This window comes from Aulostomus chinensis, chromosome 18 (genome assembly GCF_037954235.1).
Source record: "Aulostomus chinensis isolate RoL2024-O1b breed Wild chromosome 18, RoL_Achi_v1.0, whole genome shotgun sequence".
Classification (NCBI taxonomy): Eukaryota; Metazoa; Chordata; class Actinopteri; order Syngnathiformes; family Aulostomidae; genus Aulostomus; species Aulostomus chinensis.
This window is the reverse complement of record NC_141337.1, coordinates 17,708,860-17,736,493: the sequence shown is the minus strand read 5'-3', so window position 1 is coordinate 17,736,493 and position 27,634 is coordinate 17,708,860. Positions and strand designations below refer to the sequence as shown.

At 42.5% G+C, this 27,634-nt stretch overlaps 3 protein-coding genes across 7 annotated transcripts; 1 reads left to right on the top strand and 2 right to left on the bottom strand.

Moving 5' to 3' along the window:
• Positions 1 to 6,266: 6,266 nt before the first annotated feature.
• sox10 (SRY-box transcription factor 10) lies at positions 6,267 to 13,626 on the top strand. Of its 2 annotated transcripts, XM_086183797.1 has the most exons (5): positions 6,267 to 6,458; positions 8,840 to 8,904; positions 9,082 to 9,666; positions 10,475 to 10,740; positions 10,854 to 13,626. In XM_086183797.1, exons 3-5 carry the CDS (start codon positions 9,239 to 9,241, stop codon positions 11,636 to 11,638), a joined length of 1,479 nt encoding a protein of 492 aa, XP_086039923.1. In that variant the 5' UTR covers positions 6,267 to 6,458; positions 8,840 to 8,904; positions 9,082 to 9,238; the 3' UTR covers positions 11,639 to 13,626. The 2 variants fall into 2 exon arrangements, with proteins under 2 accessions (XP_086039923.1, XP_086039922.1); XM_086183796.1 differs by lacking the exon at positions 6,267 to 6,458 and adding an exon at positions 6,510 to 6,590 and having other exon boundaries at positions 8,840 to 9,666.
• A 3,171-nt stretch (positions 13,627 to 16,797) lies between these two features.
• On the bottom strand, positions 16,798 to 19,609 carry polr2f (RNA polymerase II, I and III subunit F). Of its 2 annotated transcripts, none has more exons than XM_086184380.1 (5): positions 19,449 to 19,609; positions 18,905 to 18,974; positions 18,594 to 18,727; positions 17,309 to 17,380; positions 16,798 to 17,163 (listed from the first exon to the last, which is right to left on the bottom strand). In XM_086184380.1, the coding sequence occupies exons 1-5, from the start codon at positions 19,466 to 19,468 to the stop codon at positions 17,073 to 17,075; spliced, it is 387 nt and encodes a 128-aa protein (XP_086040506.1). In that variant the 5' UTR covers positions 19,469 to 19,609; the 3' UTR covers positions 16,798 to 17,072. The 2 variants fall into 2 exon arrangements, with proteins under 2 accessions (XP_086040506.1, XP_086040507.1); XM_086184381.1 differs by having other exon boundaries at positions 18,594 to 18,724.
• A 235-nt stretch (positions 19,610 to 19,844) lies between these two features.
• On the bottom strand, positions 19,845 to 27,083 carry LOC147245503 (MICAL-like protein 1). Of its 3 annotated transcripts, none has more exons than XM_086185791.1 (15): positions 26,493 to 27,083; positions 26,006 to 26,054; positions 25,710 to 25,851; positions 24,962 to 25,050; positions 24,700 to 24,839; positions 23,568 to 24,109; positions 23,289 to 23,328; positions 22,136 to 22,553; positions 21,780 to 21,902; positions 21,477 to 21,603; positions 21,305 to 21,395; positions 21,091 to 21,164; positions 20,570 to 20,684; positions 20,441 to 20,487; positions 19,845 to 20,261 (listed from the first exon to the last, which is right to left on the bottom strand). In XM_086185791.1, the coding sequence occupies exons 1-15, from the start codon at positions 26,675 to 26,677 to the stop codon at positions 20,140 to 20,142; spliced, it is 2,304 nt and encodes a 767-aa protein (XP_086041917.1). In that variant the 5' UTR covers positions 26,678 to 27,083; the 3' UTR covers positions 19,845 to 20,139. The 3 variants fall into 3 exon arrangements, 2 of the variants coding, with proteins under 2 accessions (XP_086041917.1, XP_086041918.1); XR_015110172.1 differs by having other exon boundaries at positions 20,163 to 20,261; positions 20,570 to 20,677; XM_086185792.1 differs by lacking the exon at positions 21,091 to 21,164 and having other exon boundaries at positions 20,570 to 20,677.
• Positions 27,084 to 27,634: the final 551 nt, after the last annotated feature.

Genomic DNA, 27,634 nt, shown 5'->3' with positions numbered 1-27,634 from the left:
ATACTCTAAATTGACTGTAGGTGTGGCTGTGAGTGTGAATGGTTGTTTGTCTCTATGTGTTGGTCCTGTGATGGACTGGTGACCTGTCCAGGGTGAACCCCGCCTCTCACCTGAAGGCTGCTGGGATAGGCTCCAGCCTCCCGTAACCCTTAACAGGAATAAGCGGAAGAAGATGGATGGATGGCTGGAATGCAACCATGCCTACAAATCTTTACTTTGATATTCCATCTAGGTTATGTTCTACGATTAACCTAACAGAACTGTTGAAAAGTAGATTTTTAAAAAATGTCAAAACACACCCAGAAAGCAAAATTTCAGTCTGAGAGGGAAAGAACCTCAGAGCTGGCAATCCTGGTAGAATATGTTTGGGTTTACAGGTATAGCCTCCTGTAGCCAGCTGCATCTTTACCCACCCATCACCACAGGACAAAGTTAATAAGGTTCCATGACTTCCACAGTGGCTGCACGGTGGTGCAGTGGTCAGCACCGTTGCCTCACAGCAAGAAGGTTCCAGGTTCGAGTCCTGGCTCCATCACAGGATCTTCCTGTCTCCATGTTCTCCCTGTTCCTGTGTGGGTTCTCTCTGGTACTCCAGCTTCCTCCCACAGTCCAAAGACATCAGACGAGGCTGATTGATACTCTTGATTGACTGTTGGCATGACTGTGAGCGTGAATGGGTGTTTGTGATGAACTGGCCCCACTTCTTGCCCGAAAGCCGCTGGGATAGACTCCAGCCCCCTTGCGACCCTTAATCAGGATAAGCAGAAGAAAATGGAAATGGATGGACTTCCACAGTGAACTTGGATTTCAGTGAGGGACATTTGAACAGTGTCAGCATCTCACTGTCTCAAATAGCTCCACCTAAATTGAGTGACTAAATGTCGTCAAGATGACCAGAGGGAGCCTTGATTGCAGGGATGGTCCAGAGGGCTTTGCTTCACTCGTGGTTCCACATCAGATAAGCAGATTTAAGTTAGAAGGTCTGAGGTCATTGGTTGCTGCTGACTGTTAAAACTCACAAGGGAAGTTGAGCCCAGGTAGCGACTACGTGGCCGTCCCATGGAACAAGCCTGATGCACAAGCAGTTTTTCAGATACGATCAAAGGTCATGTGCGGCCAAATCTCACAGCCAACTGTTTTGTACTGCATGATACAGTAGATGCTATGCATTCTGAATTATTTGTCTAGTTTGTTAGTCCCCATGAATAAACAGTTAAGTCAGCAACTAAAAAAGGCTTATGGCCAAATTTATATACAATAACAGGTATTTATGTCTTGTAACATTACGGACTTTTGTCATTTGCAGTAGTAGTGACTGTAGTGTCACATAGCACTGGTTGAGTTGAAAGCTGTGACCACAGAAGAAGTGTTTGTTTGAACTTCAATTTAATATGACTAAGATGCATGCAGCCTTTCACTTAACTACAAGGATGACTATCGTGAAAAAAATCTGATGAAACGCTACATATAGATTTGTGTCAACATTGGATTTTCAGATTTCAGAACCAGATTCAGAAAACTTTATTTATCTCTGTGAGGGGCAATTAAGGGAGCAGATCGCGGTATAGTTGTTTACACAATAAAAACGACTTCATACATTAGGTAAGGAAGTGCAGAAAAAGTCTATACCTCCCAGGGTTAACAGCGGTTGCCTTGTAAAGTGCATTTTAAAAATAATATGATGAGTGCCAAGATTGTCAATTTGCCCAAAGAGCAGTTCAACTGCATGAGCGCTTCAAGATTTACAATTCTGTTAACTGAAGTGCCAATATTGTGCTTCACTGGCAAAACACACATATCTCTGGATGGGCTATTATAGATAGAGAAGAAGAAAATACTAAAAAGTGTGAGCAAAAACAAGTTGAATGGTCAAAGAAAACCATTACAGATTATCCACAGGTAATTTAAGTCCCTCCCTCCTTTTTCCCAGTCTCACCTGGGACCCTTACCCCAATAACCCCACACCCTCTGACCCCCCCAAACACACACACACACACACACACACACACACACACACACACACACACACCCCTATCTCAACCCCCATATATCAATTTCCTTTAGATGTTCCCCCTCACACAATTGAAGTAACTAGATTCTTTTCTTTGGCTGAGCCAGTGGAGATATGAAGCAGAACACACAATGGGCCATTCATAAGAGGAGCACCTCACACACACACACACACACACACACACACACACACACGCACACGCGCGCGCGCACACACACACACACACACACACACAGACACACACATACACACACACACACACACTGACAAGCACAGCATAAATGTCTGCTGCCCACACACATATTTACCAACTGCATCCTTCACTGACATACAGTAAACACAGGCAAGCCTGCAACTGCATACATACATATGCATGCACACCCACCCACCCACCAATACACACACACACACGCACACACACACACACCAGGAACTAAGTGAAAAGACAGGAGACCCAAGAAGAGTTATGTGTACAAAGGCAGGACTCAAAGATGTCCAAAAGACCGTTATTTAAATGTAACACAGCAACATGTTTTTATTTTTTTAAAAAGGCATTACATTGATAAATCAATAAACCTAAACCTTGTCATCTGGGTAAGAATCAAGATCCATTTGTGACTCTGACCCTTGCCGTTCCACTGGAACACTGCGTTAACATTATGTGTAATGACAGCAACCGGAGGATCCGTCTACATGGAGGACTGATCCACCACAACAAGAAAATCCTGACACACCTGCTCTGTTCATTAGAGGAGAAAGGAGAGGAGAAGGGAAGTGAGAGGCAGAGGCAGACAGCATGTGTGAGGAGGAAAGAAGAGAGAAGGAGAGGTAGCTTTCCTGTGAGGGACTCAGGACATTCTAATCAAGGCAGTCGCATCTGTTGAGATTTTCATCTCTACTTCTATAAAGCCCCACATTAGCAGAACAAACTGCTTCTTGTATTTTGGACCAAAATATACAAAGAATGTTTTTTATCTGACCCAGAAAAACAGACACAAAGTGAAATTTTCAAATCTTGGCTGAAAAGAAACTGGTTTACACAATTGCTGCTGCTTTGCTTCACCTCAAACTTCCATCGATGACACGAAGAGCTGTTTTAACTTGTAGGGTTTTGATTTGTTATGCAATTTGTTTTATTTTTACGTTATACATCCTGTTTTGCTTTTTATTGCAAATTCATTTTCATTAAAAGCACTTTGAGGTGCCACAATAAATGACATCTTTCAAATGACATCCATTAAAAATAAAATTGCTTGTCAACTAGTTACATGTTGTATAATATTTGTGTGTGTGTCGTCTTTTAATCTCTTTGCCTGCAAAAGCATTTAATGATTTACTAGGCTGAGTTTCAATTTGGGCGCTGATCTGTGTTTTGACATCTTGTGATTTGTGATTCTGGTTCCCCTGGCTGACGGAGCTGTCCCCCTTTATGCACTGACAAAAGCAAAACATGAGATCAACTTTAAAAACGTAAATAAATCAATCATACAAAATTGTTCGACTGTTGATTCAATAGAAATAATCCATTCAGATTACCAAAAACAAAACAAACAAACAAAAAAAGGATTCAGATATTGTTTACGGGGTGTCAGTATGAAAGACATATCCAGGTTTAACTGTCCCATCTTGGTCACAGGACCATGTCGCCTGCGCTTCCACCCCCCACAACATGGACTTCCAACTTTATCTACCGAGGTGTCTTTTTTGCCTTCATGACAAACTACAGCCTCTGCGTCAGAGGTCGTTCCTCTTTGTATTTTAGGAGTCTTCCAAATTTAATCAGTGAGAATGTATTCAGTTCATGTGTGCAGCAAAAATGTTCCAATAAGATTAGTAATTTTAGGAGTTTACATATTTATGATTCCTTTATTACTTTTTAATGTGAATACACCTTTTTTATTATTATTATGGTTTGACATTAAATTCCATCCACCATATTTAAGCAAAGTTAACAAAACAAAACAAAAATAGAATGATTTCCTTTTGAGTTGATCTACAAAAGGCCTCCTATCTTAAATCTTCTGACTTGGCCAACAAATTGAATTTATCAGCGCAGTAAACACTAATTTAAAATTCATGTCGCTTCATTGAAGTTTCCGAACATTTCCGAGCGTGACTTTACTACTTTTATTTATTTGCCATTTATTGAAGATGTGTTTTTTTCCACAAGACCTCAGTCACAATAAAATCATTCAAACGCGTATTTTAACACGGGTCTCGTAGAATATAAATGGAAAAAAACAAGCATTTATCAAGTTTTACTCGGATATAAAATCACAGAAAGTGTATTTTATTCCGATTGTGTAAAACTCTTGTTACACTGGTATATTATATGAAAGCAAACAATCCCCGTTTTGTATTTCTTAACGCTTAATCTTCTTCTCTTTACGTAATTGAATTTCTTTCAGTGTGAATAAAGTTTGTTCAGAACGTCCAGCAATTCATCATCATTCTGGGAGCGACAGTTGCGACTGGGAGAGCATGAGAAGATAATTAAGCATTAACTTTCTGTCAAACATTTCGAGGAAAGCACATTTCAATGTGTCACATTTATTACGATGCATATTCTTTTATTGAAATTAGGACTGATTGGCGTCATGTTTCAAACGTTTTTTGTGGTTTTTTTTTTTTCATCAGACAGAAACATGCGTCATTGTTTGTTTGTTTTTTTATTCATACTTCATCTGTTCTATGCAATATTTGGGGCCTGGTTTTCTACCTCTATGACAAACACAAACGTGCAGGAATAATTACTCACGTCAAACCGACACCGGGCCAGAGATCTTCAGCTCTCCGGGAGAAGAGTATTTCCCGGTGGTGGCTCCCCGAGGGTCCATGATTTAAAGCGCCAGGAGCCCGACAGTCCCACTGCAGCTCCCCGGCGCGCTCCGGGAACCATTTTCTACGTTATTGCTGAGACGCGGACACAAAGAGTGGCGATATAAAGGAAGACACAAGCCTTTTCCTTCGCTTTCTTTTTTCACATACACAAAACTGCTTTTTGTTCCCTTTTTCAATCAAGGGGATAGGGGGTGCTTTTTTTATCACATGATTACAATTCACCTGAGATAAAAACAAAGGGCGCAAAGAAAGGAGGAGAAGGGGGAATGACAGAAGGAGAGGAGAAAGGGGGAAGAATCAGCCTTATCACAGTGCATGGATGATGGAAAAAAAGTGATTTTTAGATTGGGGGGCAGTGTGTCGTACGGCGGGGATACAGGGACTCATTGTTGGAAAGAACAGCGCTCGCGTTTGTGTCCGTGTGCCACATTATGTCTCCTCTCGTTTCTCCTTTCTGCATTTTCTAGCAAGACTGTTTGGATTGAAACGCGTGCTTCAGCTCTCACTTAAAGGCGCTGATGCAATTAGAACCACTCACACAGAGACGCACTGTCGGCAGCCACGCAGCCTCCTCAGGCCCCTGCAGTTTAGTCCACACCTGCGATGTGGGAGGAAATATCTTAAGCATCATTTCATGGTTCTAGTAAATCTGTCCACCTCATATTTTATCACTCATGATGTACACTCAACTTCTTAAAAGCGGGAGTATCAACTTGCCTTTTTCCATCTGCTGTTAATTCTCTAATCTTGCCCTTATGAATGTTCACTTACAGGCGCATGACTATCATCTGTCTGTGTTTGAGGGCGCACAATGTTATGAAAATACAGATTTTCATAACCGTGGCTTCTTCTTATTTTGAGACATATTTGGTAACCCCCTGTTCCTCCGAGCGTGTTCCAAATACTGAAATTAAGCCGTTTCATCAGATATCACACACGTGAGAGCATCAGTCAGCTGATAAACCACCAGTCAACTGATGGTTTTGTTCATTAAACCTCTCCTTGAAACTCGGGACAGTTGATAACATTCTTTATTTTCAAATATAAAACATACACGCAAATCTATAATCTCTTGGAAAATAGCTTATGCGTATCAATAAACTATACATCTAGTTTTATAAAATCACCAGAGAAGGGCGTTCTAGGGTGACTGAGTGGCTAAAACGCTGCTGCGTAAAATAACAGTTTATGCACGCGTCTGCCTGATTGGTTTTCGCCATGAAATTCGTTTAAGAAATATAAAACCTGACATTTCCTTTACGTGTATGTCAAACATCATGAAAAGAGGGAGACCGAGAGAGAGAGAGAGAGAGAGAGAGAGAGAGAGAGAGAGAGAGAGAGAGAGGGGAGTTTTGCCAGCCAATCGTGCGTCCCTGCAGTTTCTGCTGCTCCTTTAAGACTTGTCCACCCCAGTTTTTTTTTTAACCTTTTTTTTTTTTTCCCAGCCTCATACAAGGAGCTCTTTAAGCCCGGGTACCGTCACACAGAGCAGGCATTCATTCTCTGGCAGCGCGAGCGAGGGGGCTGGGGAGCGAGTGTCACTTTGGAAACTCGGGAACTCACGGATTCTCGTGCTGACCGGCGACCTCTTTCTCTCATTACTGAAGTAAGGCGCTTAGCATGTCCAAGTCTTCCGTCTCTGCTGCTGGTGGCTGGTGGCGGGTCCTCACTCTACCGTTTAATTATTTCTGCCTCTGGTTGGAATCGTAGAGAAGAAGCCCGACTCAGAATTAGAGATGTAATCCTACCTCTGATATTTGTTAACATGATAATTACGTCTCTCTCGGGATGGGTGAGCCCTTTATCGATCAAAAATGACTGATTTGTTCATTCTTAAAACTGTAGGAAAGTTCAGAAGAACAAAACGGAAAATGAACAAATGTCATTTTCAGCACTTTTTAGATAACTTTTAACCTCTGGCTAAGGATTAGAAACGCAACAGGCAATGTTGAACTGATTGTGTAGGTTCAAGTTGAAATACTGATGTTGGAATTTTACCAATCATCTTGTTTTCCATTTTCATTTAGATTTAGTCGCAGGTTGTTGTTTTTTTGTTGAAGGGACAGCAACATAGGAATATACACCCTAAAAGTTTAATTAAAATGTTGTAAAGTGGTAAATGATGAGACAATTGACACCGGAGTGGAATTTATGGTGTTATTAGGCCTTTGCATCTTTCCTTGTTTAAAGTTCATCGATTAGAATGTCCTGCTATTTACAGGTTTTTGCTGATATCACCAGTTAATTTGAACAATTGTGGAACTCATTTGGAGAAATAAAAACAAAGCAAATTGAGGGCAATTTATTGCCAAGCGAAGCGGTGATAATGAGTTCGCACAGCCGAAATCCATTACACGCACTTCATGCGCTCGGAAACGTCACCCAGTCACGGGCACGATCGGACAGGTGTGTCAAAAACCAACTTGGAGGGTTCATAAACAGACGATATCAATTCATTGTTGCTTGTTTGTTCCTTTCCGGAGGCGCAATCGAGTATTGTTTTTAGGGAAGCTTCGCAGTGCCGACACAGTTTACGCAATGAGTCATTTGGCGCAGCATACACGGTGTTCTGGCGCTGCGTCTGTCAAGCAGCAAACTTCTTTAGGTTTGACAGCGAGTGACGCGGTCGTACAGACCAAGTGGCAGGCGAATCTCTCTTTTAATTCGCTCTGGGACAGATGGTGGGAATAGATACGGTTCCTGACATCCACCGTTTTTATTAAAAGCTTCTTCTTTTTTTTTCGTCACGGGACCCACCAGGCATATGACACATAACCTGTAATTGAATCCCCCCAAACCGTATTCTTGATTTAAAAATAGATAAATAAATAAAAAGGCAGAGCGCCTTGCCCTCATCTTACATGATGGGGGCAAAAAGTTTTGGACAGCTTGAACCAGAAAGTTGGAAAACTGCGTTACCTGAGGAGGAATACCACACTTAACCATGAAAACAGGATGACGACCTCGTTCATAATGTCACCAGACGAGTGAGAGCTTTAATTCTGCTGCAAAAACATACAAAACAACCCGGAGGAGTATATGTGGCTGGTTTAGGAGGTAAAGTCCGGGGCAGTCTGTTGATTTAATGGACTAAACAAGGACACGTTTTACTCCCTCCGATAGACCTGCCCCTATTTAACAACTAGTCTTGTGTCAATTCACACACACACACACACATACACACACACACACACACACACACACGCACGCACGCACGCACGCACGCACGCACACACACACACACACACACACACAAGAGGTTTATATTTCCAGCGCCAGGTCGTGTTTATCCAAGAGCTGCAGTGTAAATCCGAGGTCTGTGCTACCGACGCCTCACATCATTCCGACACTTTCTCTCCGGGGAGCTTGGAACAACCGACAACCCTTTAGCGGGAGCTGGATTTGGGGTGTGAGAACCTGTGGAGAGGAACTGGGCTCTACAGGGGCTGAATCGATTGAAAAAAAAAAAAGCCTTGGGTCTAATTTACACTTTGGATCTTGAAGTAGTCTTGAAAGTTTCCAGTTTTTACAACCTATTGATCCCAGAGACAATAGAAGCACTAGTGGGACTATTTTTTGTTGAATTTAAATATTAATCTTTCAAAAGAAATAACTGTGACTGAAAGGCGACTCCATCTCAAGTTCAATGTAATTCGAGCAATAATTCGTTAATCTTGCAGTCGAGAAAAGAAAATGACTTGCACTTGCCACTTTTTGTGATGAAAATCATTGTTTCGGCCTTTTTCAAGCAAAAACTATATGAAGTATCAATTTGCTGTTCTTTGGGGTGAACAAATGAAGCGTTGCACTGGGAAATTGGGGGAGGCCTTTTCCTCTTTCTACATTTTATCGACCTAATGATCCACGTAAAGCGTGGAAAAATAATCGGCAGGTTAACTGATGTTGAAAAAGTAGAAAGGAGGAGAGACAGGTAAGATAACCAGGTGCTTGTGACGTGTTGGTGATCCGTGATCTCTGCTGTTTCAGGTCCAAACTGTTGGATTTCAATCGCGGGACAGAAGGAGGACAGAGAGACGGGGAAGTGAGAGCGGGTGAGTTTGGCGCAGGCAGCTGTGCTTTAGCAGGTAAACTGGGGTCCAAGGTGCGCACTGAGCCGCCTATGATACCAACCACACGGATGGAAAGAACTTTAATGTGGAACCCTCATAGAGTTTTGCAACGGAGGCTGAGAGTAGAGACAGACTGGCAGTTTATATTATAACTTCCAGGAGGCCAGAGGGACAGATCAGACAGAAAGACAGACTACAGTCAGCCGACGCTGCGTCACTGTAGGTGCCAACAGGAACAGGGACCCGGTTACAGGTACAGTTTATTGGAAAAGCGCTTGCATCTTCAGCGCACCTGGAGGAGCCTTTGTGTAGGAAGATGTCCAGAGAGGAGCAGAACCTATCAGAGGTTGAGCTCAGTCCGGGGGTGTCTGATGACAGCCGCTCCCAGTCACCGGGTCATTCCTCTGGCGTTGCCGGCGGGGAGGACTCGCCTCTCCACGGGCAGCAACAAATGGCGGGTCTGGACGACTCAGAGGTGGGCCACGCCTCCATCAAATCGGACGACGAGGACGACCGATTCCCAGTGGGCATCCGCGAGGCTGTGAGCCAGGTGCTCAACTGCTACGACTGGACCCTCGTGCCCATGCCCGTGCGCGTGAACAGCGGGAGCAAGAACAAGCCGCACGTGAAGAGGCCCATGAACGCCTTCATGGTGTGGGCGCAGGCGGCGCGGAGGAAGCTGGCTGACCAACACCCGCACCTGCACAACGCGGAGCTCAGCAAGACCCTGGGGAAGCTTTGGAGGTGAGGAGGCCACTTCATCATAGTTAAGTGCCCTCTAATTCCAGTAGTGGAAGATTCATATTTTGAACTGATGTCCATCCTTCCCTCCCTAAGAATCTGAGCCTCTTTGATCACAAGACCATCCAGTGTCTATTTATGTCCCTCTTCTCATACCAAACACTCACTTCTTTACAGCAAGCAGGCCAGAGAGGTTAAATCTGTTAACCCTGTAAAGATGGAGCATTAATTAGATGAAGACTTGACCTTGAGCCCAGCAATGATTGGTTAATTGAAGCAGAAACGAGGCGGCTGAGGAAGGTCAGGGGTTTCTCATGCCAGCAGTAATAAGAAGCTCAGTTTCATTTGGGAAGACAGGATGCCTCTTTGCTTTTATGATTTAATTATGGTCCTGCAGCAGTCGCTAGGGAGACGTGACATTAGCTTTACAGATGTCGTGAAACCAAAGACATGTTGACATCATTCAGCATCATAAAATGCAAGTAGAGTGGATTAATATGTTTACAGGAAATGTTGAGTACATCATTGTTATGTAGCATGTGATGAAATAGCCCTTATATGGAATATCCTTTTTTGTTGTTTTGCAAAAACATGACGATGGTTATGGTGCTCAGTGTAATGGAACTCCATAATATCAAATATGTCATCATAATTTGTACTTTTTTCTTAGAATTAACAACAATTGGTGTGCTAAATGTTACCACACAATTTATAAAAGCTGTCTCACACATCAACAACAGCGCGGCCTTCGAGATTTCTCGTCCCGTCTTCATGCTGCAAACACACTTATCGTATTTTCTCATGATCCAAGGCTTCTTAATGAGAGTGATAAGAGACCCTTCATTGAGGAGGCCGAGCGGTTGAGGAAGCAGCATAAGAAGGACTATCCTGACTACAAATACCAGCCACGACGCCGCAAGAACGGGAAGCTCAGTTCTGGGTCAGGAAGTGAAGCCGAGGGCCACTCCGAGGGTGAGATCGGCCACAGCCAATCCCTTTACAAGGGACTCCATCTCGAAGTCCACAGTGGGGGGTCTGCGTCCCCTCTGGGAGATGGCCACCACCCTCATGCTGCAGGTGGGCTGAACATCCCGTTTATATACATCCCCTTTATGTTTCTGGAGATGTGCTCAGTTTGTCACAGAGCAGAGAAAAGGGCTGTGATAACACATTCTCCGATCTTCTTGCAGGTCAGAGCCACAGCCCTCCCACACCCCCAACCACTCCCAAGACTGAGCCTCAGTCTGGGAAGACAGGAGATGGAAAGAGGGAGGTTGTTGGGAATGGCAGCTCCCGTGGTGCATTGGGATCAGATGGAAGTGCGGGTACTGCCGGATCTGGGAAACCTCACATCGACTTTGGTAATGTGGACATTGGTGAGATGAGCCACGAGGTGATGGCCAACATGGAGCCTTTTGATGTCAACGAATTTGACCAGTACCTCCCTCCTAACGGGCACCCGGGGATCGGACAGAGTGCTGGGACAGCTGCTGCAACAGTTTCTCCAGCCTCCCAGTACACCTATGGCATCTCTTCCGCTCTGGCAGCTGCCAGTGGACACTCCGCAGCCTGGCTGTCCAAGCAGCAGCCACAGCAACATCATGGCTCCTCTCTGGTAACAGACCCCTCCAAGGCTCAGATCAAGAGTGAGGCCGGGGGTGCTGGGGGTCACTTTGCAGAGACAGCCTCAGCAGGTTCCCATGTCACCTATACCCCCCTTAGCCTTCCTCACTACAGCTCTGCCTTCCCCTCACTGGCCACCAGGGCTCAGTTTGCTGAATATGCTGACCAGCAGGCCTCGGGGTCCTACTACACCCACTCCAGCCAGGCCTCGGGGTTGTACTCAGCCTTTTCCTATATGGGGCCTTCCCAGAGGCCCCTGTACACTGCCATCACTGACCCAGTCAGCGTGCCACAGTCACATAGCCCCACACACTGGGAGCAGCCTGTCTATACAACACTGTCGCGGCCATGACAGACAACAAGACCAGAGGGCACTGGTGCAGGTTCAGCCCCCGTGTCAGACCCAAGAAGCAGCAGAAACAACAGCAGTGTTGGTGGTTTCAGTGGTAAAAACGGTCTGAGTTGGGGGGCGTGGGCAGGCACTGGGGGAGTCGGCTGGGGAGGCAGGAGGGGAGGCACCCTGTCCTGCTCTCGCCCAGAAGCAGAGAAGCTGTCCTAACTGAAGGACGCGTTTGGAGCGTGGTGGTTTTAAAGCACGGTTGACTATTTGGCACACACGAGTGTAGTCAGAATGTAATACTTTGGTGGTAAAATCACCCACCCACCACTACAAAGTTCCATGTTAGATTCACAGCAGCAAAGCGTCTGCCGCTCCAAACAATTGGCAGTGATTAAGGATTATGTCCCTGTCAGGTTGATGACCCCACGAGTAACAGAGGCGGCACATTCGAGTCTACACCCTCTCCTAGAACCACAGTGCACACTGAGAATTAGCAACTTCCAAATTAGGAACGTATCACTTCTAGATCTTATTCTGTATTATGGAGAGGGGGACTGAGTCGCATTGGTTCTTTTGTTTGTTTGTTTTGTACCACAAGAATGGCGTGCCAAAGTACTTGGCTGTGGCCCGTTCACTACTCAGGCGAAGTTTATCCTACAGATGTTAGACATGTATTGCTTTCTAGGGATCAATACAGTAACTATTAACATTCTGTTGATTTCAGTGGCACATTCGTCCCTAATTCATTCTAATTATTGTGCTGTGTTCACTTCAACTGCCTGAACATGAATGAGGGGAAAATGCCATAAAAACATGTTTTGTTGTTAAGTGGAAGAAGTTTAAAAAAAAAAGAAAGTCATGATGACTATTATCAGTATGAAGTACTTGAAATCCTGTATTTGTAAAGTGACCAAAGTTTTGACACCAAAACTTGATACTTATACATAAAAATGAAGAAACTGACAGAGTTTCTCCCAACTTAAAACTACCTTACTTTTAGCTAATTAGTGTATCATAGCTTAATTTGAATTATTGGCATCAAAAGTTAATTTTTCGTCTACGGCACTGTTTTGAACTATTCATGAAGTAGCTTCATGAGAAGAAAATCGTATTAATACTTGGATAATCCATTTTCATCATCTTAATATGCCAATAAAATACATACTAGAGGCTTTATCATTAACAGTCTTGTCTACTAACACCATTAAACGCTTTGTTGCCTTTATTATATCCACTGAGAGTCCATAACACTGCCACAGCTTTCCCTTTGTGTGTCATTAAAATGTGTATAGAGATCAGTGTTCACAGTGGAATGTCAGATCTTTTGATTGAAGTTGTTACTTTTAAAGAACATCGTTAGATAGTTTCAGTGTGGGAGGATCGAGAAAGTAACATATAGGTAGGAGATGTCATTTTTCAGAGCCGAATAGTAAATGTGCCTTAACAACCATTACTCACACATTAAACTGTAATAACCTACATTTTTTTTATGTTTTAAAACCGTTATATCACGTTGTATCTGTTATTTCCCCAATGTGTTTGTGTGATTTCTGTTCATCTTCCAACTCCGTCACTCGAGTTCTCCATCCCGTCTGACGACGTGTAACTTTATGTGTGTGACACGAATATCACTTTTAGAGGCCGATCTGATGCATTTGCATGTTTGTTTTTGCTCTCATCATTTAACCTTCGACCTTCAGCTGTAGCTCACTTTACATCTTCCTTTGCCGTGTGTGAAATATCTGTAATGACTTGCTTATTTATGTGTGCGCTGTTTACTGTTTCGCTCCATTATAAAGAAGTCTTTTGACTGTTGCTGCCATGTCCTATTTTTCCTGTTAGCACAGAAGCTTGTGAACAGCAGCGAGAGCGAAAGCCTTAACATGTGATGATGACTAATAATCTTTTGCTTGAAATAAAGCTCTTTTTTATTTCTGCTACAAGTCCGCCTCTTGAAACATTTTAAGTGGAACAAATTATGAAAATAAAACACAGCACTGTCCCCCACATGTGATAAATGTCTCTGTTGTTGTGAAGTTGACAAAATATCTTTTTTCCTCATTGGAAAATAGAGAGACTGTGTCCTCATGATGTCTAGCTCGCATTCATTCCGCTAACAGATAGTTCAGCTAGTGACCACTAGGGCGGGGAACAGGACATCCTGCCATCTAACTGGTATTCATAACTGAATGAAGCGAGTGACAGCTCGCTCTGACTGACCTTGAACACATCCAGCCCCGGGTGACGCTGCGATCCATTATAAATCCCTGTATGCATATTTTAAGTTAGTTATAGTGTATGAGGTTCTTGTGTGTGTTGCGGGTTAAGCCTGACTCCTAATTCCCTCTCTTTAATCGGCTGTGTGAAAGACAAAGAGGGCCATTGAAGGAGAGGAGAGGGGAGGAGGAGAAAAACAGGGCAATGAGGGGAGCCTTGCCCGTAACTGCCGGGCCTGTAGCTTCACTACTATACAAAGGGACTCTCATACTCTCTGAACATAGACTCTGCAACCCCCTTCCCCAACACACACACACACACACACACACACACACACACACACACACACACACACACACACACACACACACACACACACACACACACACACACACACACACACGTCTGCTGACAAACACACCCCTCTCTTCTCAGGTAATGGGATTGATCATGGGAATTTAGGGATGCAACAAATTTTACACGATCAATTCATCTACAAACCGTTATCAACATTCATCGATGAATCGTTGACTCCTTAAATCACAATCATCAAAACATCAGAGTCCAACGTGATGTTATCAAATTATTGTTTTCATCCATGCAACAGTCCAGGGACACTTTACAAATGACCACAAAAAAAAAAGCAATTGCAGATGTTTAAAGAGGCAGTAACCAGCAAATATCTGACATTTCTGCTTGAAAAAAGGCTGAAACAATTAAATGATTTTAACTCACATTCGTGAATAAGTATTTGCGGTCTATGAAGGTCATGCAAATGACCCTTTGAGACAAACTGTTTGTGAAAACGGGCTATACAAATAAAATTGCCTTGCCTTGCCTTGCCTTGCAAATGTGGCCTGTGGAAACATAAAAGAATCTTAAAAAAGAAAAAAAAAAGAAAAGTCCCTGATGGGAATCATCAAACAAAAACCTGCGGTGAATTACTCTTCCGCTGAAGAAGGTCAGTATCAGCCACCAACTCCAGTACTCCTGATCCAATATCCCACCCCTGATCAAATTTTCTGCACTACATCACACATTTTTATGTGGCCTCATTGGCAAACATATCACAAACAAGTAGACTGCAACATTTGATCGATAAGTTGATTGAAAAAAATGAATCACTAACTAATTCGGTCATCGATGAATTGTTTATTTTTGTTTGGTTTTTTTCAAAGCCAAAATGTCCGACGTGTGCGTTCTCGACTTCCAGCAGCTTTTGCTTCTTTTTTGTCATGGAGCTTGGAAAACCAAGAGTGTTTGGGACTCTTGGATGCACAAGAGAAGCAATGTGAACACACCGCTTTGAGCTCTAGAAAATTGTGACAAGTCCTTATCAAACGTTGTGAACGACTTGACAATTGATCGATGGACTGAGACAATAATGTGCAGGTAGAAGAACGATGAAATTATGTAACCCTCAAGATCCAGTATCTAACGTGCAATCCCAAAAACTGTCAAATATAATAAAGAGCAGAGAAGAACTACAGGATATATAAACGAAAGCAGAGGACAGAAGATAAAGACTATATTAGCAGTATGTTGAGCTGAGGGCGACCTGATGGCGGCCCCTGCTGTGGCTGCTGGTGGTGATTGTCACATGGGTTGCCCCCCACCCCCTGCCTGCTGGAATGAGAACACCCTGAAGCACTGTCTCCTCTTATCAAAAGACTCACATATTAGAGTAGTTTAACACACGCAATACAACCAGTGCAAACTGGTTTCTACTGGAAGACGTTTCAACATTTGTAACACAACTGAGAAGATGATTTAGTGTCCCTGCAGGTTTCATTCTTCTTCGAACAGGACTTTAATGACATGCAAACGCACACAAACACTTTGAACTTAGAACCACCCGTCCATCCACCGGACTCTAATGTATCATCAGACCACAAAGAGATCTCTCCTCTGGTTCTCACTAATGTTCAGCCCCCTCTGTCTCCCTGCATACGCTGGCCCACTTGCCGCCTGGGCAACAACCTATTTTCCCTGAACAATACAGCAACTGTTCGGCTGCGTCGTGCACGTGTTTGCATGGTGGAGCAGAGAAAGGGCTGAGGCAGGGAGCATCCTGACAGTCCTCCATCAGCAGCAGCAGCAGTAAACAGCTCCAGCTCTCTGGATCTCGGTGGGACTGCTGAGTAAAAGCAGCCAAGTTGATAAGGGGCCGAAGTTGTCAGATGAGCACTGAGCACTACGAGTACTGATGTCTGGCAGTCATGTGCCAGGTTTACTAGAGATCTAAACAATGAAGTTGATGTTTCAATCAAACATATTTGTCAGATCTGCGGTGTATTGTGCAGTGGTGGGAGTTTTCTTTCCTACTTGGTCAAAACAATTTCAAAGTGTCCGTACACTTTGAATATTTGCATTTTAAGAGACTTTGCTTTTATACTTATGCTTCAAAGAAAATATGACATTTTACTCCACTGCGTTCATCTGAACTCATCACTTCATCTGAAGAAAAAGACGCTGCATCGAAAAATGACAAAACTTTAAAAGTTAAAACCGGACATCTTCAAGAGGACACAGCAAGAACAGCACGACTGCAGCGATGACCCTTTAAGGTCTGTGGTTTGAGGGTTGAACGCTCCTTATTACTGGAATGCACAATCATGTAAGAAATATCCTTTACTTTAGATACTTCAAACTCAACATCAAATACTTCCCCATTTAAAACTTCAAGTGGAGACTTCAACCAGAGTGCTACTTTACCTGGGTACTTTATTCTCCTTTTGCTCACATATGTAAAATAACTGGGTATTTGAGGAAATTATTTTATGTCTGAGATTATTGGAATAGATTAACATCCACTCTTACACTGAGGTTTAGTGTCTTGCTGGGGATTAAGCAGAGAAACTTCTGATTACTAGTTGACCTGTTGTACCACCTGGATACACTTCCTCAGATTTGAGAAAACTGTTTAGTCCAATATAAACAGTCATCATCCTCTCTGAAGGTTCATCAATACAAAACACTTTATTCTCAACAATAAAACACATTTTCAAAAAAAAAACCTCACACGGACCGACACACAGTACTATTTTGTAAAACAAATTAAATTGTGGACTTAAGTTATATTTCCCCCTTGTGGCTCCTCTTGTTATTGCAAAAAACAGGAAATACAGCGGTCGGAATGAGGGTGAAAACAGACTGTGATATTCTGTACATTTCATGTTCATGTATTTCACCTGGTCACAGAGTCACCTAACACTCTAAAGGACTTGTTTTAATCAGTTATGATGAGCTCGTCGCAGCCCCAGTCCTCGTAGCTCCCGTCTGGAAGGTAGCGGCGGATGATGATGGGAATCTTTCGGCTCCTGTTGGCAGAAACAAACAAAAAGCGACGGTGAGGAACCAGGATGGACAGAAGAGTTCAGTATCAGAGTACTGACCGGTGCTTTCAATATTAACACACACACAACAGGGTATGACTGATCTCTTGAAGATGCTTTGATCACTCACTTGAGTTCTTTCATTGCTATTTGTAAGGGGTCTGTTTCTCCCTCCAGCTCCACCATGACTGGAGCGCACATCCTGTGGGACACAAGTCAGCAAACAGAATTAATGCTGAATAAAATTCTATTATCAAGTAGTCAAGTCAGGAAAAGTTAAGTAGCCCACAAACACAGTTAAATTATCATACATTCAGAGTCAGGCATGGGTACAATAAAATCTTAGAGCCTGACAAACTCCTGAAAGTGGCTGAAGTTCTGTTTGAAGCCCCTAAATCAAACTGTTGGGTGCCTCCTTTTTGGTCAAGCTTTCAGTCCATTCTTGTCTTTAAATGTGGGCTGGTTGATGTCACACCCACATCTTGATCAGTGGATTTGTGTACTGTTTCTGCATTCCAGCTTAAGTGGGAAATCAGAATTTCTGAGTTCCCAGCTGGAAATCTGAACTGGAACAGAATGGCCACCAGTCGTTTGAACACTTCAAAAATGTACCAGCGTTCGCACTTTCATGTTTAATTTTGTGAAATTAAATCAGTCACGCTCTTCATATTTTATCTGTAGATATGTTGCAAGGATGTTTATATGTGCAAAACACCTAACAGAGTAGTGTTATCAACCGCTGATGCTAATAATGGAGAGGTACGCGTTTCCTATTTTCTTACTTTACTCCACTTTTTCTGATGGAACAGGGTCAACTCGAGTGCGACATCACTTCCTGTCCCGGCTTTAGAGGTAAATCGGTCATGAGAAATATGACCCCCTTAGTTTGACTCCACAAGGTCATTCTCACGTTAAACTCCTGACGGGGAACGTTTCTCACACACCAAAAATCAGAGTTTAAAGCGATACTCCACCTAAAAAGGTTTCTTTTTTTTTAATTTCAAGAACTCTTAAGTGGTCTTAACCTGGCAAAGATTTTTTTCTTTCCTGCATCATTTCTTCTTAGTGGCTCCAGAAGGTAGAAAGAGCGAGCAACAGATACTTGTTTGAAGCTGATGGTGACTGATGTCTAATAACAGCCAAACAGCACAAAAACATCTGGTTACAAATTATCAAAAGGGCATCGTCCATAATCCACATCTTCTTCATCCTGCTGCATTTTCAATAATCCACGAAATGATTTGAGCTAAAAAAAAAAAAAAACTACCAGTAAAATTATATGAGCAAAATTAGGTGCACAATGAGTTGCACAAGGTAAAGAGTTAATAATTTAAAAAAGTTAAATAATGGTGTCAAACAAAGAAGAATAAGATGTGTACAATCTCACACACACACACACACACACACAAACTCACGCTATCTGAAGAGCCCGTGTGCCCAGGACTCTGGCTCGCTCATATTTCGTCATGTACGGCGTTGTGATCCTCTTCTGGTTAGCAGCCTGGCCCTCACCTGCTGGAAGGATTTGCACATGCTCCTGATCTTCCTGCTCGAAGATTCAAAACAGACAGGTTTTGGCTGATTGGATAACCTCAGAACAACACCGGTGAACTCTTCAGACAAATAAAATCAAATAACATGTTTTGAACCACGTTAGACACAAGCTAAAGGTTTATTTCAATCAGTTGAACAACCCAACTGCCTTCAATAAAGACAATAAGCTTACATCTTCCACGTTCTCCAGGTCATCTAATCCCTCGTCCTCCTCTGCATCGTCGAAGTCTCCATCATCATAGCTACAAATACGACAGTAAAGCAGTTGGTCACAAAGACTACAAAGGCACAAGAATGCTTTTTAGAGCACATCACACTCATCTCTTTACTGCGTCCTTGTGGGTGCAGTTTGAAAAGAAAAACAGGAATTTTAACGTTATTAAAAACAAACATACAAGCAAACAGGTAATGCGAGAGACTTGTTCTGTGGAGCTGGGCTATCAACCGGTTCAATACTACCCAGAATGACACTTTGGTGGTGTTGAACACGAGTTTAGAGTTGTGGCTCCCCGTAGCTCCTGAGGAATCCCTGGCATTGTTGTCATTTATGAATTTTGTAGTTTTGTTTCAAAAGTTTGTAACATTATGAGGGAGAGTAATAGGTATCCAAACTACTAGCTAGCTGAAGCTAACGCCACCGCTAGCCCACGTTGCGTTTTCAACAAGTATTTGTTGACATAAACTAACATCTCAAAGCTGTTTGTCATGTGACTTACTTCTCTTCGTTGTCCGACATCACTTAATTTTCAAGTCCGATATGCGTGCTGTGATTTTTACAACTTATTTATTCCAGATTCTTACAGTTGTAAACATGAACAGCACGAACGTTTTGTTTTCAACTTCCGGTGCCTTGTGCCTCGGCGGAAATTATTCCGGACCTTCAAGGGGAACGTTCTTTCGTTCCGATTGTACTACAGTTCCGCCGAGGCCAAATCAGGCCTAAATGAAGATTCAGGAAATTAAATTTTTCAACTTTTGCCCTTAATTCACTGTAAGAAATGTTTAAGTATCAGACCAGGATAAATTTGCTTTGACCCGATGTTGCATTTCATTCTATCAGCATATCTTTTTTTTTTAAATATCAAGAGAAAGAAACATGCAAGTCTTGCACAAGTTGTTTAATCATGATATACACATTTTCTCAACAAAAAAGTCAAACAATTTTCAAAATACAGATTTGATATATACATTCATAAACACATGCATTTTGATTATAAAGATAAGGAAAAGTTTGTCTCGTTTATGCTACTGAGCTGCTCTTCAATATATACTTGCAAGCCTACAATAGTTAACATTATGATAATCTTCTGAGGAAAAACAAAATTAAAACTTGTGTAAAAGAATATATTAATTTGTATTCTGTGAATTTCCCTCTTTCTTGTACTTCTCAGCAGTCATGTCAGTACTTCAGCTCTTGCTGTCCATGGGGTCTTTGGTGCCCTCTGCTTTATGATTCAGCATCCTAAGAACATTAGTTGGCTTGAACTTTCCTTTTGACTTCTTTAAAACTTTAAGTCCTTTCTGCAGCTCTAAGAAGAGATGTCAAAAAATCAGCAACAAATGCAAGCAAATATTCAAAATGAATATGGTTAAAACAATCTTAGCAAGATGATCATTCTAAATTTACTTTTAAGAGTGTAAGATGTGAACACAAATAAAACTAACAAATATGACAGCTTGTTTTTAAAATACAGGATCATCTTCTCACCTATGTTTTTCATCATGGATTCCAAATGCATATCTTCCTCTCTTTCCCTAATTAGCAAAAGAAGAAAATGTTTACTTTTGATCATGAAACTCCATGAAAGGAAACACCTTTTTTTCTTTTCTGATGCACCTCTGCTGATCCTGATCCAGGCTGCTGACGATCTGGTTCCTCTGATCAATGATGGCAACCAGCTCGTCCATCAGGTGCTGCTCTCGACCTCGATCCTCCTGACTCCACCTACTCTCTATGAAGATGACAGTGAGTATCATTTTTACAAAAAGGCAAAGGTCCAGGAAAATGAATTCTCTTCTCTCCGTATAAAACCAAAAGTACGCAGCAAAAGAATCAAAACTGTGTTTCAGCAGAGGACATAACACAAAGCCCTCGATTACTTTACTGCACTTTCCCCACAAGACAGTTGAACTGGAAATTTCCCCAAAATCAACACCCGAAAACAATCGTCTGTAAATTCACATTAAGTATTTTCATTCAGTGTAAACATTCTTTATTGCGCAGCTCTGTGTTACATTATGGAGCCAAAAACACCATTTTTGCCAAAAGACCCACATGACCCCTGGCTTTTAAGTGATAATAAGTTATTGTCAAATATGCAAATGAAGAAAGTGACATAGGCATGAAGACAAACTCACCTGGTTTGTTAAGGAGACATCTAAGTTCATACTCTACATCTGCCTGTCTCTCCTCCAACTTCTGCTGTGTTTTGCTGGAGAACAAAGAAAAATGTCCACACACACACACACACAAACAAAACCCCCCACAACAACAAACCTTTCACCTGAATTAAAACAAAAAGTTTAAAGGCATCAGCACAGTAAAATCTGTGGGCCAGTCTCAACTACTTACAGGTAAACCAGCTCTGTATCTCTGTACACTAAATGATCTCTCTCACGGAAAAGATGGAGCCAGTCTATCAGCATTTGTTGTTCTTCTTTATCTGAAATGGACATGTAATGATTCCTATTATGGTGCATTCACAATCATTTTGTCTCAATCCAGTAGGCAGAATATTATGAACCATTCTTGCAGTCTCTCAGATTTATTTCCAGTTGGATCCCTCTTTGTTCCAGTGCCTCCAGTTGTTTATCCAGTTCTCCTGTCTCCACCTGCAGGTCTTCCTTTGAAACATGTTGGTCTGCTTGCACCTGTCAAGCAACATAAGAAACAAGAATGCTGGGCTACTTAGCAAATCTGAAAAATTGACCCTTGGAAGGATTAAGGGTCAAAGTAATTAACCTAATTAACAATGCATCTAAATGACATTTCAAATGTATGAAGTTTTTGTGAGCAGTCTTTTGATGTCTAAAGCCAGCCGCAGTACCTTCCTCTTGATGAGTGGGAAACCATGTCCTGGAGCAGGGGTTCGTCGAGAGGGTAGGGCCTGAAAAGTCTCTGATTTGGGCATCGCTGATGTTCGATGAAAAGAACTCTCTTTGCAGACCTGCTGAAATGGAGAGCAAATATGGAATTGCTGGGAATTTGACAGTGTATGTTCTTGTCTTGTTAAATGAGAAGCCAGAATAAACCCTCAGTAGCACTTTGCATGATCTTAAACTTATATTTACATAGCATTAGCATTTCTTAAAAACATCCCCATTCTGAGGTGCAACAGTTGTGTGAAGAAAGTGTTCATATAAGACGACATTCCTAACTAAAAGTTTTTAAATCTCTTCATACCTTCCCCTTAGATGATGAGGTCACAGAGAGAGCGTGAGAGCAGCTAGATGTCATAGCTGGCACAGAAAGACTTCTGGGTAAAATGGGACTCTGTGCAACATCTGAACTCCCTGACGGTGAGCGTCCTGTATACCCTTCTTCATCAAAATCAGATGAACCAATCAGACCAGTGTCCTTGGTATCTGGCTCAGGTTTACCAGTATCCTTCTGAATGTCCTTATCCAATTCCTCACTAAATGGATTTGGAGGAGGGACTCTGGGTCTGTACCAAGACCCCCGCAGGTTGGAGACAGATTTGGATTGTGATAAGGGGTGCAAGACTGGGACTGGAGCAGGAGGCAGCTGTGTCCAAGGTCCGGGATGGATGATGGTCAGCCAGGGATGGTTGGTTCTCACTCTGGGGCTGATTGGGCTGCTGCTACAGAGAGGAAAGGGAAAGATTACAGGTTTCATTCATTAAATGTTCTTAGGGACAAATGTTAACGATGTAGAACTGTTTGCATCTTCAGTCAAGTCAAACAGACAGGAAGGAAAGCACTTTGACTGTTTGGAACCCATTTTCCTGACATCTGAGTAATTCTGGTACCTGCTGGTAAAATCTTCAAGATTAAAAGAGGTGCAAAATATCAATGAAAATCAAATGAAATCAGAGCACAGAGAAAGAATGTCAAACCATCAACATGGACATTATTACCATTGAAACAAAAGAACTCAGGGCCTGTGTGAACGTTAGCACCACTGCAACGAGAGAACACCAGATGTAGGATAAAAATAACTTCATAGAATAATAAAGAGTGAAAAATGAGGAGCATGAGAACCAAGTCAAAGAACTGCTGATTTGAATGTGAAAAAAAAGAAAATGAAATAGATACAGTTCAATTGTACAGTTTGTGCTCTTCAATCCTCACTAGTTGATCCCCTACTACTGATCAGCTAGCTAACGTTGCACAATTACAGCAACGCACTGTTTTGTAGAGACACTTGTGTAATGTTTTTGGATTTGGTCGACATTGAAATTTACAAATTTTAGGGATTATGTAAAAGCACTGTCATGCGCTCTCTTTCTAAGAGCCATGGACATTCTGCAAATACGGTATTTCATCGAGATAATGTGGATTAGTCGTCAGACAACCGATTGTTGCAGTACACTTACGTGCGAGATGAAACGGATTCACTTTGACTGGAGGAATTACCTGCACCGAGAAACAAAAACAAGTCAGCAATTTCTCACATTTAATGAAGGGAGGAAATATCAACATAAATAAGAATCACTTCATCTTCATAGTTGTTTTTTTTTTCCCAAACAGGTCCAGCTTGTGTGAAAAGGATGAATCCAACTTCTTGTGTACACAAGATAGAAAATATCTTTTCAGACTTTTGGGGATTATGTAGTAAACGTAATATTTATGACAGGTAAAATAGAACCTGTTACCTGCTGCATGGCAACTGCCTGCTGTATGGAGAGTCTTCTTCCTGGGCGCAGGAACAGGAACTGCTATGCGCCTGGGTGCAGGAACTGGCCGGCAACATCCTCCTGTCACTCCTACACATCGTGATGAGGGCTCAGAGGGCTCCTCAGTTTTTGATCCTTCATGAGTGGCTCCAGTGTCTCCAGCTTCTTTTCTGGCCGTGTCTTCAACTTGCTGTGGGAGAGGATGAGGAGGTGCTGGTGTTACCACATCCTCCAGTCCAACAGATGTGTCTTCTGTCCCTTCTCTTTGCTCTGTTTCCATTTTTTTATCGATCAGTCTGTCTTGGGACTCCTTCTTCTCGATGTATTGAGGTGCTCCGGTAATAGCCAATCCACCAACAGATAAATATCCCCCTTCAAACGTACATTTGGGAGTATTTGCCAAAATTTGCTGGCTGAGGTCACTTTGGACACGTATCAAATGATGAGTGCAGATCAGGGTAGCAGGATCATGACCTTGTATGTATGAGCCTGATAAAAGAGTGCTGCGGCACACTTTGCATCTAGAAGACAAAAATATTGTCTGTCACAGTAAAATAATCTTTCACACATTAAAATGAACAGATAAAATGCCAAAGTAATCCTAGAACTAACATGGACCAAGATCTGAATAATTGAGAGATTATAATCCAAATACATTGGAGGAAGTTCAAACATTTGATAATCAAAAAAACAACAACAAAAAACAGCTAAAGTCCTCCCCTTATGGCCACTCTTGTGGATTCACTGACTTTTCATGCTGATATAATCCTATGTGAGCAGAAATATCATTCTCTGACCTTGGACTTTGATCTCAGTCATTCTGCCTGTCCTCCTGTCATCTTTAGTACTAAAGATCAGAGAGCATCAAAGCTAGAATCCTGTCCGACCCCTGACCCCTCATATACCGCACTGGTTGCAACTCACACACTGACGATAAGAGGAACAGTTGTTGAGATAATTGTGTCGCAGACATTTCAAGATTTCTTGCATTTACAGTTATATATTTGAAATTTCACTGCTGTGAGGACAAACTAGCAAAAAAGTTGGTATTTGGATCTCGACACTAACAGAAACAGAGAGGTTGCAGATACCCTGCAAACTGTAATGTTACCTGAAACAGCTGCGATGGAAGACCTTGCCATCAATCAGACGTCTCTGAATGAGGTGGACAGGTCTGAAGCACAAATTACACACTGTGTGCGGTGTTCTGCTCGACAATTGCTGCCCACCGGATTGCGGAACTGTCAAGCTCTGAAAGAGAAGAGAGACAAGAAAGGGACACTTTCTACTCAGCAGTCAGGATGAGTAAGCAACAGAACAAGGTGTGCTCAAACTGTGAGTATATGTGTATCAAAGTGAGCATGTGCAGTTACCTTGAGGGGTTTCAGGCTGTCCTGAGCTTTACTCTTTGAGAAAGTGCTTAAAATAGTGACGTGGGAAGACATCATACTGGCACAACCTGCTGCAGAGTCAAGAGAGGAAATGCAAATGGGGACGAATTCAACGGCACGAGCACGAGCACTGTTGGATGTTTTCTGTTAGGGTTACCTAACCAACCCTAACCCTAACCCAAGTCGTTTAAGGAATAAAATTTATCACAACCTACTCATGAACTGTTGAAAGAGATAAAATAATCCCATTCGAGTCAAGAAAATTGTAGACCTCTAATCATCACAGCTATAATCCAGGAACAGAGGTGTGAAAACAGACAGTACAGACAGGGTCTTACGCTTACATAGGACCCCCACCCCTCCAGCCCTGCAGCAAAACACTATCTATTCTCATGAGGCATCCTAAATGCATCTCACCGTCTTACTATGAATACAAGCAATCTCCTTGTCTGTCTGGAGGTGTGGGTGGATGTTTGTGGCTCCATGATCTCAACAACTGCACATCTAAATACAAAGAGTAAAGTAACTGCTTACTATAAATGTCAAATAACTGTAGCAAAGGGAAAAAGTTATATTTTTCCCTGAGATGGAGCTGAAGGAGAAAGCAGCATGAACAGTAAATTCACAAGTACAGCTGTCGGCATACTTATAGCTAAAGGCGGTCAACATCTGCTTGTTGATTTGCGGCAGGTAGGAGGATAAAAGCCTTTGATGGGGGGCTGATACTCACCATGGGACCTCCTGCTGAAGTAGTGGTGATACTGGGAAAGGTATGTGATGATGCTGAGAGAGTCAGGCACTGTGCTGGACACCATGTCCTCTGGGTCCAGGAGAGTAGGGATACCCAGCTTCATCTCTGCTACTTCAAAAGCCTGCAAACATGAGGGTGGAGGTCTACAACTGTGAAAGCTAACTTGCGTTCATATAGGTTGTATTACTGAGCTATTAATTCTAAAAAACAGAAATAGTTGAGGGAGACACGCCAGCATGGTCACTTTCTTGTAAAAGTAGATGTTAATGACTCACCAGTTTGTTATTATGATAAACATTATCTTTGGTGAGGGAGCTGAAATCTCTGGAGCAAAACAGGAAATTGATTAAGCGAGGATAAAAGGCAGAGTCCCAAAATGCTCCCAGTGGGATACAGAAGTACAAAGCATTGCACACATAAAATGCAAGTCAGTGTCAGACATTAGATGAGAGGATTCCAGTTCAATGCGTTATCTGAAAGGGACAAACAAACCACGTTAATCCCGTTAAATAGGGCAAGAAAAGGTTAAGAAGAGAGACAGGGAGCGATTAACAGAGCGAAGAACAGATTAGTCCCAGTGCCCCTGTAGATTAGACAACATGGTACTCAATCTGGAGCAGCCCAACTCAGTAATAATCAAACCTCAGGAGAGAAGCCCACCATAAACGTGTCCTTGTCCTGCAGCACACCTGCGGATTAGGGCTTCTCTGAGCTTGTCTGTGTGACTGAGCATGTAAACCAGCACAGCTACTCTTTACTCACATCAAATCAGGCCGGTGTTTGTGGATGATGGCACAGAAAGCGAGTCCATCTCTGAATGAGGTTGACAAGTTCTGTATTTCCACATTTGAGTAAGGAGCGCATGTGTGGCGGCACCATTCCAACAAAGCCTCTGCTGGTGCCATGTCCTGGGCTGGCTGAGGTGACACATGAAGGCTGCTGAGCATGACACTTATGGGTTCTAGCAGTTCAAAGAAAAGACGCACGGTTGTTGTTTTTTTCTCTGTGGGGGAGACAGCAACAGAATCCCTGCTACTCCAGAGAAGAAGACCTGCAAATCGAGCTGGTGAAGCAGCAGGATGGAGGGAATGGGGTTGTTGTTTTTTTTTTTTATATTGTTAAAAAAGAAAGCCACACGTGCTGGCGCGTGTTAAACGATCTCATTATGTTTCCAACTTGGGTGTGAAGCGGTTCCCTTCAATCACTTTCCATCAGAAACGTCCACCGAACCGTCGTCCAAACATTTGCAGCTCTCCAGCGATTCCTGGCCGCTTTGTGAGAAGAGGTGTTGATGTTATTACGAGTCCTCTAAAAGTTCGTGGACGTCGTCCGTCTGCCTGCGCGCCACACTCGGAAAAATACACAACAACTGCCGATAGAGGGAGACACGGAGTTGTGTCCTATAATTAGGAAGGATCAGTTACCAGTTAGTGGTGTGGGACCTGCGCGGTGTCTATGACAAGGAAGCGTCACGTGACATGATCTCCATATAACAGGACTCTGTGGTTATTGTTTTGTTGTTGTTGTTGTTGTTGTTGTTGTTGTTGTTGTTGTTGTTGTTGTTTACCATAAATAATCTGTCCAGGACATATGGTCACCTACATAAGAATTAAGTTCATTGAATATAATAGTCAGCATGTAGTACTTGTTACAATTCCACTGGGCTGCTGGTGGCAGGTTGATCATTTTCTACCACTTGGTATTTTACTTTTTACTTGTCATCGCCTGTAAACTGTTCGGTGATATTGTAGCACCTTTAACATAACTCACGTTCATATTTCAAATTCAAATATGGACAAAAAGAACCAAGAAAAAGAACTCTACAAAGTTCTTTTCAAATGTATTATTTTCGTGAGCATGTCATGTCGAGTCATGTGAGCGTGAGGATGGATGTTTTAGTCTTG